The sequence below is a fragment of the Labrus bergylta genome, chromosome 16, assembly GCF_963930695.1.
Source record: "Labrus bergylta chromosome 16, fLabBer1.1, whole genome shotgun sequence".
NCBI classification, from domain to species: Eukaryota; Metazoa; Chordata; class Actinopteri; order Labriformes; family Labridae; genus Labrus; species Labrus bergylta.
In genome coordinates this window covers 16,235,346-16,249,341 of record NC_089210.1, presented here as the reverse complement: position 1 = coordinate 16,249,341, position 13,996 = coordinate 16,235,346, and the positions used below count along the sequence as shown (strand labels likewise).

The 13,996-nt window shown below is 41.2% G+C and overlaps 1 protein-coding gene across 1 annotated transcript in view; it reads right to left on the bottom strand.

Moving 5' to 3' along the window:
- Nucleotides 1–8,382: 8,382 nt before the first annotated feature.
- Nucleotides 8,383–13,996, bottom strand: part of nherf1b (NHERF family PDZ scaffold protein 1b) — a 31,677-nt gene continuing 26,063 nt past the window's right edge. Inside the window, exons 4-6 of the mRNA XM_020651598.3 lie at nucleotides 13,755–13,798; nucleotides 10,638–10,757; nucleotides 8,383–10,285 (exon numbers count right to left, since the gene is read on the bottom strand). Of these exons, the coding sequence (XP_020507254.1) occupies nucleotides 10,148–10,285; nucleotides 10,638–10,757; nucleotides 13,755–13,798 (302 nt within the window). The 3' untranslated portion in view covers nucleotides 8,383–10,147. The remainder of the gene's footprint in view (nucleotides 10,286–10,637; nucleotides 10,758–13,754; nucleotides 13,799–13,996) is intronic.

Sequence of the window (13,996 nt, the reverse complement as noted above, 5' to 3'; positions counted from 1 at the left end):
AAAGCTGCGGTGGGTCTGTTAGTGCATGTGTGTGTGTGTATGTATATATACTGCTTTGTATTATTAGCTGAGGCCGGGCAGCTGGGGTTTGAAGTGCCTCACTGTAACTGTACCTATAGCAGCAGTTGTGCTCCTCTGGTATAAATAGAGCAGTGGGCATGTGGGCAGGCAGTCATGACACAATGGCAGAATTTTCGGTGTTCTTTCAGGGAGGTTTGAGAATGTGACACCCTGCAGGCGAGGAGCCCCCAGATGCTACACTGAGGCTTGAAGGTTACATGAAGGTGCAGATGAGTGTGCAGAGTTTAAATGCTCTGCAGCAACAAGATGATTCTCCTGTTTCAACATGTTAAAATATGTTTCTAAATGACAATGGAATCATTTAATACTGTGAGAAAAGATTTTCCTTGCCACTGTAACTTTGCTAAACGTTGCTTAGTGCTGGGCTCATGGCGGATTCATGTCACTACTTCGGTCTAGACAAGAGTCTGGAGATAACATTTGTTATGAATTGGCACTATACAAATAAAAAAATGATTGATTGATAGCAACCCTTTCAGCTTTACTAGTCTGCTACAGTTTGCTAACTGTTGCTAACAAAGGCGATTGTGCTGCAAGGGCTCAGAAGTTCTTCAATTTCATAAACAATGCAAATTCAGCTAAAACTCACTGAGCTTAGCAAAGTAACTAACAAGGTTCCTTAGAGATTTCAAATTGGTGCATGGAGAGCAGGATTAACAGCATGTTGAAAACAGATGGATTTCATAAGTGATTAATAAGGTGTGGACAGTTAAGAACTCTGATTACTAATCAAAATGAGCTGTGCAAGATAAATGAGCTCATATCCCTCACTCATTTTGTCATTGAAAATGTGAACCTGAGTTCTGTTGTTTTTTATAACAGTGAACTGTTCTCAGGTCACAGGTGTAAATTAACGTTTGTTTCTCCATCCATCCTAACCATCTCCTTCCTGACATCTCCGGCTCTCCTCAGCGCCAGCGGCTTAGGATTCATGTCCTCTGCTGCTCTCTCTTCATCACTTTGCTGCCACGTGCCTAGAAACCGTCTCTGGAAGTTAACCAAGGCGGGCCACTCTCTTAAGTGAGTGCGTCCCTGAGAACATGCAGTGAGGACACACTCCAGGCTCTCGTGTTGCTCTGTTATGTCACTTTCAGACTGAGACTAACCCCTCCCTTTCCTTTCTCGCTGGTCCAAGGAGAAACAAGAAACTGATTAAGAGCCACTTCCTGCTCAGTAGATCGGCTCAGGCTTTTTTTCATTTTTTCTAGAGGATGTTTATCAACCATTAGATTGAGCATCCACATTATTCCCATGGCGGAGATTTTTCTTTGATTTCATGCTTCAGGGTTGGAAACCTAAATGTTGTTTTAATGTGAATCTGCTGAGTTAAACGTTTGCAAGTCGTGCAATCAATGGGAATCTTGCAGATAGTTGTCAGTTCATTTAAATGATTGCAAGAAAGACAACTCTTTGGAATATTTAAGTAAATGTAGAACTATGTTTTGAACTATTCCTTAAAGAAGATCTTCATTCGTCTTTGAAGTTTCTTATTCTTTCTTATCTGTAGCATCTTCTGTAGACAAAGTGTGTAATCTGCATATTCTTTTTTAGTTTGACTTTTACTGTATTTGTTTTTGGTTTTGGTTTAACGCATTTCTATCATTTCATGGTATGTGTTAACATCTCTAAATGTCTTCCTACCAAAGTAATTGAAGAGCAGTTTCTGAATAAAGCCCATAGAGAGAACTCTAATGTATAAGAACTGTTAAAGAAAATACTTATGCTAATGAGACAATGAGCATATGTGCCCATTGTGTGTGTGTGTTGGACGGTGCATCTCTCTCTGGCAGGTTGGCTGCAGGAGTTTGTCATTCTTGGAGCGTCGGTGTATATTTAACCCTGTGGCTCCCCTGCCGGATGGCCCTGCCATGTAAGGGCCGGAGCGCGGGCAAGCCAGGGATGACCGGGAGCACAGGGCAGGAGAAACAGCAGCAATGACAGGATGATGGATGAGTGTAGAGCAAGATGTTGGGAGTCCACTGTGAAGGAGTGGAGTGAGGGCTGGAGGTTGTGGGGGACGAAACAACACAGTGTTAACAAGTCTTTCTCTCCCTCTCTCTGGTATTATCTCTGAACAATACGTTTTCCCTGTTAAATACTGATTCTGAGACTAAGACAACTACTAAAGTAAAAACAAGCTAAGGGCCTACAAACAAGGTAAGCTATCATTGGCTACAGTAGCTTGAGTGGTTTTGAAGTTGGGATGAATTTCAGCCTAATTGTGTCTGTCGTGCAGTGTACACTGTGGCACGAGAGACAATCACGGCACGAGAGACAATCACGGCCCGATCAGCTGCCCCTGACCAGTCGCATGATTTTCTGTCACATTTAAAATATTGGTTGTACAACTGCACACTCTTACAGTGAGAGTAGAGTTAAGCGCTGATTCCCTGACTCATGGATTTTATTTCCTGATTGTGCCAATAACTGACAGACATTGTCTGAAATCACCAAGACAACAGAAGACATGCCTGTTTAATCTGTCTTCCCCCTCCTATCAAGAAACAAACATTGGCAGGAAATATCTACAGACCTCCAACTGACAGGGATTATTTATTATGACTTAGCTGCTAGTGCATTTGTGTTAAACGGGGACGCTGTGTGTGTGTGTGTGTGTGTGTGTGTGTGTGTGTGTGTGTGTGTGTGTGTGTGTGTGTGTGTGTGTGTGTGTGTGTGTGTGTGTGTGTGTGTGTGTGTGTGAGAGAGAGAGAGAGAGAGAAAGTGAGAGCATTTTTGCTGGTGTGTGTATTTCAGCCGTGCAAGTGAGACAAATGAAATACACATATTTCTATTGACAATTGTGAATGCTCTGTCCTGATTTACCTCGTACAGTGTGAGCTCTCAGGTCGTCGAGTCGCACAGTGTGCGCTGACATTCCGTCACAAATTTTATACAATCATTATATTATTAAGTGTTCATGGCTACTTAAGTACCTGTTAGTTGTTAGACTGGCGTACTTGCTGATAACTGATCCCAAGTGTTAGCGGTGGAGCCATTTCTGAAACCTGTATCTAAGAGTCTACCTAGAAACACAGACAGATGCTCAGGCTTCAGGCTCAATTTACAAGTACTTATCAGCAACATTTGTCAACAAGACTTTAAATGGATCATACAACCCCCACACAGCATAGATGGGTGTTTGAGGCAGGTCAACATGGATGTGAGCCCTAATCAGATAAACAAGTGCAGCCATAGCCATGTGAGAGATATAGAAATGTGACCTTGCAGACACAAGTGTCAACATTTCTGAGTATGTCACAGTGTGTTCAAGTGTGAGTTTGAGACAGACAGACAGTCAGACAGACAGTGTTTGGTATGCACCAGGCAGGTGTGTGTCTGTGTGGGCATCCAGCGTGAGAGTTTTTTGTATGTGTGTGTGTTTGTGACAGGTGTTTAGCTGGAATGGTGCTAAGCTTTAAGTGCTGTCCAAACCCAAGCCCTATTCCTGGGGTTCAAACACACACACACACACACACACACACACACACACACACACACACACACACACACACACACACACACACACACACACACACACACACACACGGTTGTGGAACACAAACACTATTAAATTAAACATTAATAAGTGGAAACATGAATTGTCCCCATAGACATATTAAGTAATCAATTTATAACTTTTAAATACAAATTCAAATCAATCCAATACACACACACACACACACACACACACACACACACACAGGTGAAACCACATTGTCAGAGAGTCGTTACAGAGAAGACTCAGACATTTAGAAGAGGCACTCAGTTATTTCCTGTATCTGTGTGAGGAGGGGTTTCCTAAATGCCCTGCCACCTCAGGAGACCTGCAACAGGTCCAAGTCTATTAGGTAAAAAGTGGTAGTGAGCATCCAGCCTGAACCTTGTATTAGTACTATGACTTCTTCCTGTTAGTCATTTTTTTCACCAGTATCCATACTTCTAATACAGGAGGAAGGTTAGCTACCTCTGATAGAGTTTCAAAAGAGCTCATAAACAAATGACAAATGTCTCAAGGCGTACACCAAAGTAGTTAACAACCACCAGAGCTTGTATCCCTCTTGTGTCACAGTGTGCGTACATGCAGTCAGGATGAAGCAACCTGGGGAATAGCTGAGGGCAGGGGTACTGCATGGCGACTCGGGGCTTATAAATCACTTGCAGTATGCATGGAGCTTGATTACCGCTCAAGAGCTGGAACCAAAAGAGCGTGGTGCTGAAAGAGGAGCCAAGTAAATAATATAACACTGAGTCCATCACTGCTGCCCGGAACAATTCTCTGTGGGAGTCTGTGATGGACACTCAGGGCAGGAAATAAAAAACCCAAACAATGCCCGTGTCCTTTGGCAGACTTTTTAAGGCGATAGGTAACTGCTGAAATTATGCATCTTCGGCTGCTGTGACAAGTCAGAAAACTTGTTTTACATTGTTGGATCTTGAAATTGACAACTAAGGATTTGTGAGAAGAGAGGAATTTATCTGACTGTATGGAAACAGGTTGTTATTGGTCTGGAAAATGAATGTAATTGACAGTGTAAAGGGTCACGGCTACAAAGGACTGCGAAAATAGTTAGCTGAACAGGAGGTCCCATTTCTCCACAGCCAGTTGACAACACTTCCTATTAATAGTGAGGATTGTCCTTGGATATTTTTATAAAAGGAGATAGGGTGTGTGTGTGTGTGTGTGTGTGTGAGAGAGAGAGTTTGTGCGTGAGGAAAGTAAGTCAGAAGGGGATGAAGCTTTCTCAGAGAAGACAGACAGAAAAAAGCTCGGATTACATCAGACTTTTCGCACCACTCGCTTAATGCGTCAGACTTTACCTTCACTATGACTCGTATCACTTTCAACACTTCTTGTCCTCCATCTTTCTCCGTACACATATTGTCATTTATTCCATGTATCTATATCTCCTTTTTTTCTCCTGTCTTTTACACATACACACACACACACACACACACACCTGCTCTATTTTTAGTGTGGGGTTGTATTTGAAGGTAGAGTTGTGTCGACCCCTTGTCTCACCCCAGATCCAGGCCTTACAAGGATCCCTTGGCAGACACGGTTGCTAAGCAGCCAGCCTTGTTTGCATCTAAGCTGTGAAGGTCCAGCTCAGCGCACCTGCCCTTCATCATTCTAATTATCACGCTCGCCATCCCCAATCATCCTTCGTATCATCATCTTTTTATCACGGCTTGCTGCCTGCTAATGCACGTGAAGTAAAGTTATAACTCATGTCTGGTCAGAGTGAAGACATGTCAAAAGTAAACGGACATCTTTTCTTGATTAAAAATACAGATATTCAAGTGAAAAAACGTACTCTGGTGAAGATAGAAGAACTGATTCAACTTGTTATTTAAAGGTAAAAGTTTAAAATAGTGTTCTAATATTATGACTGTAATAGTTTCCCTCTGAGGTACATTTCTACCTGCTGTTTAAATGATCATAATTAATACATTTTTATCACAATTAAAGCATAGTTACCCCTCAAATTTATTTTCAACAATTATGTTCACATTTGTCTATGTGTTGATTTCCTTGATTTACCGGTAATATTGTGTTGCTTGGCCCCTAGACTTGACTAGGGCTCTCTTAAAAAAAAATAAACCCCCATGTCACAATGAGCTGACCTGACGAAGGTAAGTAAGGTAAGGTCATTCACTTAAGAAGTGAAAGGTGCAGATATTAGTTGTAAAATGAAGAGGGTAACAGTTCACACCATATTACTGCAAGTCACTATCTGTAAATCTTAGTTATGAACATCATATTTTCCTGGGATCTCCTGAGCTTTCGTGTCTCATAGGTTCCTCTGGATCGTTTGACCCCCCCCCCCCTCTATTCTTTATCCTTCATCTTATCCCATCTCCCCCTATCCCATTTTTCAAGCCCTGCACAGTTTCAGCATGTTCATCATGAGTCTGGTTATGCCCAAGATGTCTGCCTCTTAAAATGAAGTTTTTCTTGCCACTGTAACTTTCCTAAATGTTGCTAATAGTGCTCATGATGGATTACCAATCAACACTGGGTCTTTGGGCTAAAGCGAGTATTGTCATTTACCTGCATTTGTTATGAATTGACTCTGTTTAACTATAGATAGATTGATTGAACAGTACAACACTGAAAAAGTAATTATTAAATGAATAAGAGAAATATGGAAACCCCTTTTGCTGCAGCAAAACAGAAAACAGATTCAACACTCTAAAACCTGACGTCTGTTGAAATTTGTATTAACTGCTGATCATTAGATTTATACCCTCCTATGTTTTATTTTATGTATTTCTTTGTTTTCCTCTTTGTCGACCTCTAGCGTACATGTTTGTTTGTGAATGTACGATCGTAATATTGTCAATGTTTACAATAAAGTTTAAAAAAAAGTAGAGTGTCCTTAAAATGTCTCTTTGTCTAGTTTTATTTAATGTAATGTAAAAAAATACTCATCAGATATGAAATGAAAAACTAAAGACATATCTGCTATCACTGGTGAAGTGGATTTATCTTGTTTCCATGGCAACAGCACTGAGCAACTCTGCTAGTTAGCTAGCAGCTGCTAGCTGATGTAGCTAACAAGCCCGTTGGTTGGCCCGAGCCTCAGCACACAGCAAATAAACCTTACTTTGAGGTGAAGTAGGTGACTTACAGAATAAAGAAGCTCCTTCAGACTTCCCTCATCGTCTTCATTGTCCTCCATGTTCGGCACCATGATCTCAACCGCCATGTTAGCATTTAGCATCCTCATCGCTGTAATCCTCTCTTCCTGTTTTATTAACGATTTAGCGACAACAACAGAAAAGCGGCCGTTAATAAGCTCATAAACTTTAAACACAAATATTTATTCTACTTCAAACACTGGGGTGACGGTTGACACCTTACTTGACGCAGGTCGACCACAAGTTCTTCTAGACTGACGTATGACGTCACGAGAAATGAGAGGAATCAACCAATCAAATCGCAGAACGAGCAGCCAAGGTTAACGGTCACTCACTTTACTTTTTTTGTATTATCATTTATTATATCCATATGTTTATAGAATTATTATTCGATATATGAATTTATTCAATTGTATTTATCAATTTATTTCATATTTTAGATTTATTTGTATTAGCTTTTTTCATTATTTTATTGGATTTTTTTAATGATTCACATATATTATATAGTTTACTATAGTAAAAATATGATATAAATTATTTTTGTATACTTTTGTATTATTTTTTTGCTTGTTTGTTTTACTTTTACTTTGAAAGTGAGTTATTCCCCGCTCTTCCTGTGCTAAGCTAAGGTAACTGGCTAATGCAGTGATATTGAGTTTACCCTCTCAAGAACATCTATAGAATAATGGGGAACTTTTATTTAACAATAATTTATAAGAAAGTAGTCTAGGTGCAATCATTCTATAGGAGTTGGTATTATATGAACATTTTAATATAATAAGATTAATTATAATTATTTGCATTACAAAGGTGCATATTAAAGAATCTTTTATGTCATCTAATTTGTTTAATTATTATTTAAACATGCAGCTTTGAAGAAATGATTCTAATAACCCAGCTGTAGATAAATTAAGATTCTTATATAGCCATTTATTATAGAACTAATATTAATAAGTATTATTGTAATCCTCCTATTCTGGGACCTCATTTCCCCCTGATGTCTGTTAACGTCACAGGGCCTAGTTATGTTAATGATGCTGTGAGGTGGGTTAGGGTAACACATTGATGTGTGTGACAGCGAGCTGTGAAGATGAAGGAGCGGAAAGGTCGGGGTCATTAGACGGAGACAGCTGCTGGAGACACAGTGACAAGTTGGAGGGCAGAAGAGGAGCTCAGACTCTCTGATGATGATGATGATCCACTTCTGTGAGACCTGAGGAAAATAAAATCATCAACGCAGTCTGGAGACAGGACCAGGACGAGCTGAAAAATGTGACAGGAAATTACTGTAAGGGTGAAGATGGGTGATTTGCTTTAAATAAATGAGGCCAGAAGTGTTACAAAAGGCCTACAGCTCATGTGCAATATATATTTATGCTTCTCATCCATATGTAGGCTACTTCTCTGTTTACATGTGGATAGAGACAGAAGAACAAACAAACTCCACACAGAGAGGCTCCTGTAAGACGGGGATTTGAACCAGGAACCCCCTCACTGTGAGGTGACAGCGTTAATCACTGAACCACCGTGCAGCCCTTGGTGCTCATGTTCATACACTTGCTGCAATCTTTGATAAAAGGCTTTGAGATATTCTGCCACAGGGGGGCGCTATATGTTAAATATTCTTCACAACACAAGTGAATAAAAGACATCAGTTCATATTGTTGAGAGGTTTTATTACAGTATAGAAAATGTCTTACTGCTTACACAAGCTAAAAAAAAACATTTCAAATACTTCATTCATCTTGAAAAAAAAAGTCACTATTCCTTGACAAATGCACGAAGGCTAAAGAAGCAGAGTTTCATAACCTCAAAGAATCTTTAACACGTTTTTTAAGACGTTGATAGAAATGTGTAAAAATCTCACAGGAGCAATAAAAATATTCTGTAGGGTCGTCACAGAGAGCGTGGAAACACGAGGAGGACGGTATAAATTATGTCTGATAGACTGAAGTTCACATTTAAGAAGAGTTGATATCTTGTGTTGAAACGAGGTGAAGGTAAATAGTGGGGGGGATTCATTACAGAGTGGAGAGTAAAAATATACATGACATATGATATATACAATAAAGGAGAATCCATTTTATACACAGTTCTTTCCAGTTTAAAGCCAACAGAGATGTTTCAAAGACGTCATGTTGTTAAGGAAAGCAAAGACGCTGCTCTGGGGATCAGAAACGGTTTGAAATATCACAGAAATAACTCTGACGTGGGGCGCCGGTAGCCTAGTGGTTAGTGTGCGCGCCCCATGTACGGAGGCTGTGGTCCTCCAAGCGGGGGGCACAGGTTCAAATCTGACCCGTGGTTCCTTTCCCGCATTTCATCCCCTGCTCTCCCTCCTCCTGATTTCTGACTCTGTCCACTATCCTGTCTTGAAAAATAAAACCATTAAAAGCCTAAAAAAAAGAAATCTTTAAAAGAGAGATAGCTTTGATGTGCAGAGAACGGCCGAGCGTGCAGTTCCTCTGACTGCCTCCATCTTCAGATCACAGGTTTATTATTTCATTATCTCAGGAGAACAAAGCTTAGATTAAGTTTATGACAGATCATGAAGTCTTCATCACAGATAACAATAAAATAAGAATTGAAAGCTCCAACTGAGTCCTGTTTAACCTGCTGTTGATGAGGTACATGACCTTAGAGTGAATATAACTTAAACGTCAACAACAACATTCAGACTAAACGATGGCTGATTGTCAGGCTGGTTTATCTTCTTCTTCTCGTTGTTTTAGAGACGTCATAAAGTTTTAAATGTTAAAATAAAGAGAGGGAGAAGAGGGTTCATTAAAGTCCTCCATGTTTCCACAGCAGGGTCTGTCAGGGTCCACACACACACACACACACACACACACACACACACACACACACACACACACACACACACACACACACACACACACACACACACACCTGGTCCACTTCTCCGTCATTGACTCTGACTCTCGCTCTTGTTAGTAGCACATTGAACATAAACAGTAAAATATCTGAGTTAAAAATAAAATGAGGAGTAAAATAAAGAAGACTTATTTTACAGAATGGCTTTGATTCTTTCTGCGGCCGAAAGTGAAAACGCTGTTTTAGTGTCACGACTATAAAAAAAAGTCTTTCTGATGGAGGGTAAGCTATAAAACATGAGCGTGTGTGTGTGTGCGTGCGTGTGTGTCTTTGTTTTTGTGTGCGTGTGTGTCTTTGTTTTTGTGTGTGTGTGTGTGTGTGTGTGTGTGTGTGTGTGTGTGTCTCTGTTTTTGTGTGTGTGTGTGTGTGTGTGTGTGTGTGTGTGTGTGTGTGTGTGTGTGTGTGTGTGTGTCTTTGTTTTTGTGTGCGTGTGTGTCTTTGTTTTTGTGTGTGTGTGTGTGTGTGTGTGTGTGTGTGTGTGTGTGTCTCTGTTTTTGTGTGCGTGTGTGTATGTGTGAGCTGAGGTGTCCTATAGGTTGCTGAAGAGTTCGTTCTTCTTGGTCCAGTCCATGGGCGGGGCTCTCTTGTTGGAGCGTTTCTGGTGGGCGAGCTCTTTGACCTGCTGCAGCGACAGGTTCAGAGCCGGGATGGCGTCCGCGATCAAACCCTGAAACAAACAAAACGTACATCAACTTCTTCATGTGATGAATTTAACATACATTAATATTTTTGTGTCTTTATTGTGGGGACAGAGAGAGAGAGGGGGGAATGGCATGCAGGAAGGAAACACAGGACGGAATCGAACCCAGGCCGTACGCTTGGCGCATTATAGTCGCCGTACATGGGGCGTGTGCACTAACCACCCCCCGTCATTTCATATTTTGTGTGCCTGAAAAGCAGCTCCCAGCTCTCGTCTGTTTGGAGTCTGCCGTTTTTACTTTCTTCACATCACGCTGAAATATGGCTGAACTTCATGCAACGACATGCAATGACATGAAAGAACATTTCCTGTGACGTACCTCCGGCGGGGTGTTTGTGGGCGGGGTCGTGAACGAGGCGTTGGACGAAGCGTTGGATGGAGACGGACTGATGGACAACTTAGAGTCTCTCTCCGCCTCTTTGGCCCCTCGACCGTTCACCTGAGGACACAAACACCTATCAGCATCACTTCAAAACATGAAGATGATTTTGACTTCATAAACATCTGCAAAGGAGGCACAGTTCACCATTTGTGATTATATTACAATACCAGACTTCACCACAAGGGGTCAGCATTGGATTTAAGTTATTAATTTTATATAGAGAACAAGTTAGAAGGCCCAGGTTTGGTTTGGTAACTAATGTCTCTCTATCATGTCAGTTTAAGAAAATAAAAATATATCAATTAAATTCAAAGTCTGACCAATTAATGAAGAACTCTTAGTTTGAATATCTTTAATTTTACTGAAATGTGATGAGGGCAAAACTTCCTGGAGAATTTGATTCAGAAAGACTGAAATGTGTTTTTGCAGGGCTGCAGGACGATGCGTTCAAGTGTCTCCAGCTCACTGAACATGAACCAGTTAAAGATACAAACGACTCATTTTTAACTCACTGCAGCCCCCCTCCCTTTAAAGACGACTTCTCCCTGACTTATGCGACCCCCCCCCCCCAGCCTGTTATGCAACAATAAGCGGAACATGTAACTTCTCTGCCGCACATACAGTCCCTGAGTAACGGGAAGCTCGGGTCAGGCCTCCATTTGCATATCTGGCTGAACGCCTGAGAGGAAGGCAGCCTCGGTCGGTACAGGAGTTCACTAGAGTTTATTTTTGTATTTGTGTTCACATGCAGATCTGAAAATATACGTTCCTTAGCAATATTCATAAAAAGTATGGGGAAGTATGCTGGTATCCTGGGAGACCCTCAAAAAGCATAAATAAATTGTGTTCTGCAGAGAAGAAGATGAACTTCTGATAAGTCTTCGTTGTGATCGTTATGAAGGGAAATTGTTTAATCAATTCTTTCTTTGCTGTTTTTTTGGTTATCTGTTCAAATAAAGTTTGAAACAAACAAACGCTGTAGTTTACGGGGGCGTTGGTGCTGAAATACTTCTTGGCTTGAAGCAGTCACTTCTTGGGGCATCCACTGGTTGCCTGGCAACAGCTCAGAGCCAAGAAAATAATCTGGCACATAAATCCCTCAAAACACGGTCATTAGTAGTTTTCAAGATGTGAATTTTCACCTCCTGTCGTCGACTCTCTAAAAGCAGCGTCTGTGACACTAAAAACAAACACATTAACCGTGTGTGTGTGTGTTTGTTTTTCTTCTGTGTACGTTCATGAAGCACAAATTAAAGCTTCCAGGTCAATCGCTATCGTAGAGTCGAACTGCTTTGTTCAAGGGATTCATATCCTGTAAGCATAGCTTCTCTCATTTCAAAGAGACAATAGATTTATAAAAGTAGAGCAACACATTTCAAGTTAAATCAACAGATTAACTGATTTTTAGAGCTCGTATCAAACGTGTTCCTAGCAGATGATAGTGTTAAACGATTAGATAAGGAAGTTAGCTAATCATGCTAACTAGCTAAAGCAGCTGCTTTTTTTCACCACTTTTTGAAGGTCTCGTCTCGCAATTGTAAGCATTTTTACTCGGTCTTGTCTTGGTCTCAAATTGGGTGGATTGAGTATTTATGGTCTTGGTCTTGGTCTTGGTCTTGGTCTTGGTCTTGGTCTTGGTCTTGGTTAGAGTGGTCTTGCCTGCAACACTTCTTGATGAAGAAGAAGTGGTTTCTTTCTTTGTTCATTCAACATGAAGTTTTAATAAACCCGTTAAACATTCTTCTACTCTGCTTCACTTTATCTTCAGCCTGATTTCAGTTCTCTGTAAACACGAGGCGTCCTGAATGACTTCTTATAGCGCAGAGTTAATGGAGTGCCGGCTGGGTGCGGCTCTCCACACAGCTCAAACACAATGAACATTCAGACAATAACAGGAAGATCCGCTCGCTGCACGTCTGTGATTAATAACTCACTTCATCAGAGTCTGTGCTCTCTGAAGTTACAGACCCCCCCGCCTGACACTTTAAAGACGGTCTGACCTGCAGCGGGCGCTGTCTGTCTGCACTGAGTTTAGATGTTTTCATTGTTCTCTGAAGGGAAGGAGAAGTTCCATCACTGAGGAGAAGTCACACAGCTTCTCCACACGGCTTTACTCTTCATCAGATCTCCATGTTGTAACCAAAGCTCTGCACCTATTTCAGTTTCATCACTGATAAAAAAGCAGTCCTTGAAGGAGCAGTGTTTGAAGCAGAGCGATCATGTGACCCATTTTCTTAGTTTGAGTTAATCTCCTGGCCTCAGCGGGGGGACGCACTGTGCTCGCTGCTGCAGCTTTCTTAAATAGACTTTTTAAGGTAATCCCGTGAAGGAGAATTAGAAGAGACTTTATAACCAGAAATATAAAACTGAGTAAGTTTTTCAGACACTTTCTGAGTTAATCAAACACATCTGACTGTAGGTAAAAGCACTCAGAGGAGGAACAGAACAAGAAAAACATTCGATATCTTTCTTTTCCATCCCAAACACTGTAGCATCCTCTTTCATTCATTTCAGATCTGTACATGATTGACAGTAATGATGTGGACAAGTAGTCTGTCATGGTGGTCTTGACCGGTCTTAATTTAAAATCCAGAGTCCACCCACTCTGAGACCGAGAGGAGACCTTTAAACAAACTGATTTTGATTTCTACACTAACACAAGCACACAGGCTGAAAAAAAAACAGTCTACTTTTTAAATATGGCTGAAACCATACTTAAGCCATTTTCACACATTCTCTCCTGCTCCTGAAAGACGCTAACAGATAACCGAAGAACACACAAAGCGTGCAGCGATCACAAGGAATAAAGGTCACCACCCCCTCCCACTGGCTCCAGGTGAATTCTCCTGATTATATCCTGCTGCGTTCTCACATCAGCTCACTCTGACTTTCTGCAGAATAAATACGAGGAGGCTGGAGGAGAAACATTCACACATGCAGCTCACCCTGAGAACTTTTTGTTTAAGTGTTGAAAGCACTATAACACCAAGTTAAATAGGCCTACCCTTTAATATTTGACAGTCAAAAGTAAGCTGGTTCAAGGCGGTCTCTTACCTTCTCCTCCATCCCTCCATTGACGACAGGTTCAGGCAGCGGACCTGCAGACAGAAAAACAACACAAGAATCAGACATTTGACTAAATCTAACAAATTGAGAGTCTGTGCCCGTCTGTCAGGACTTCTGTCTGTTCATGATGCGTTGTTCAGCCCAGAGCTCCACTCGGAGGGATCAACATTCAGATCACCTTTCATCCCACGACTCGTACTCTGTTACACAGCACAGGTATGAGCAGGTTA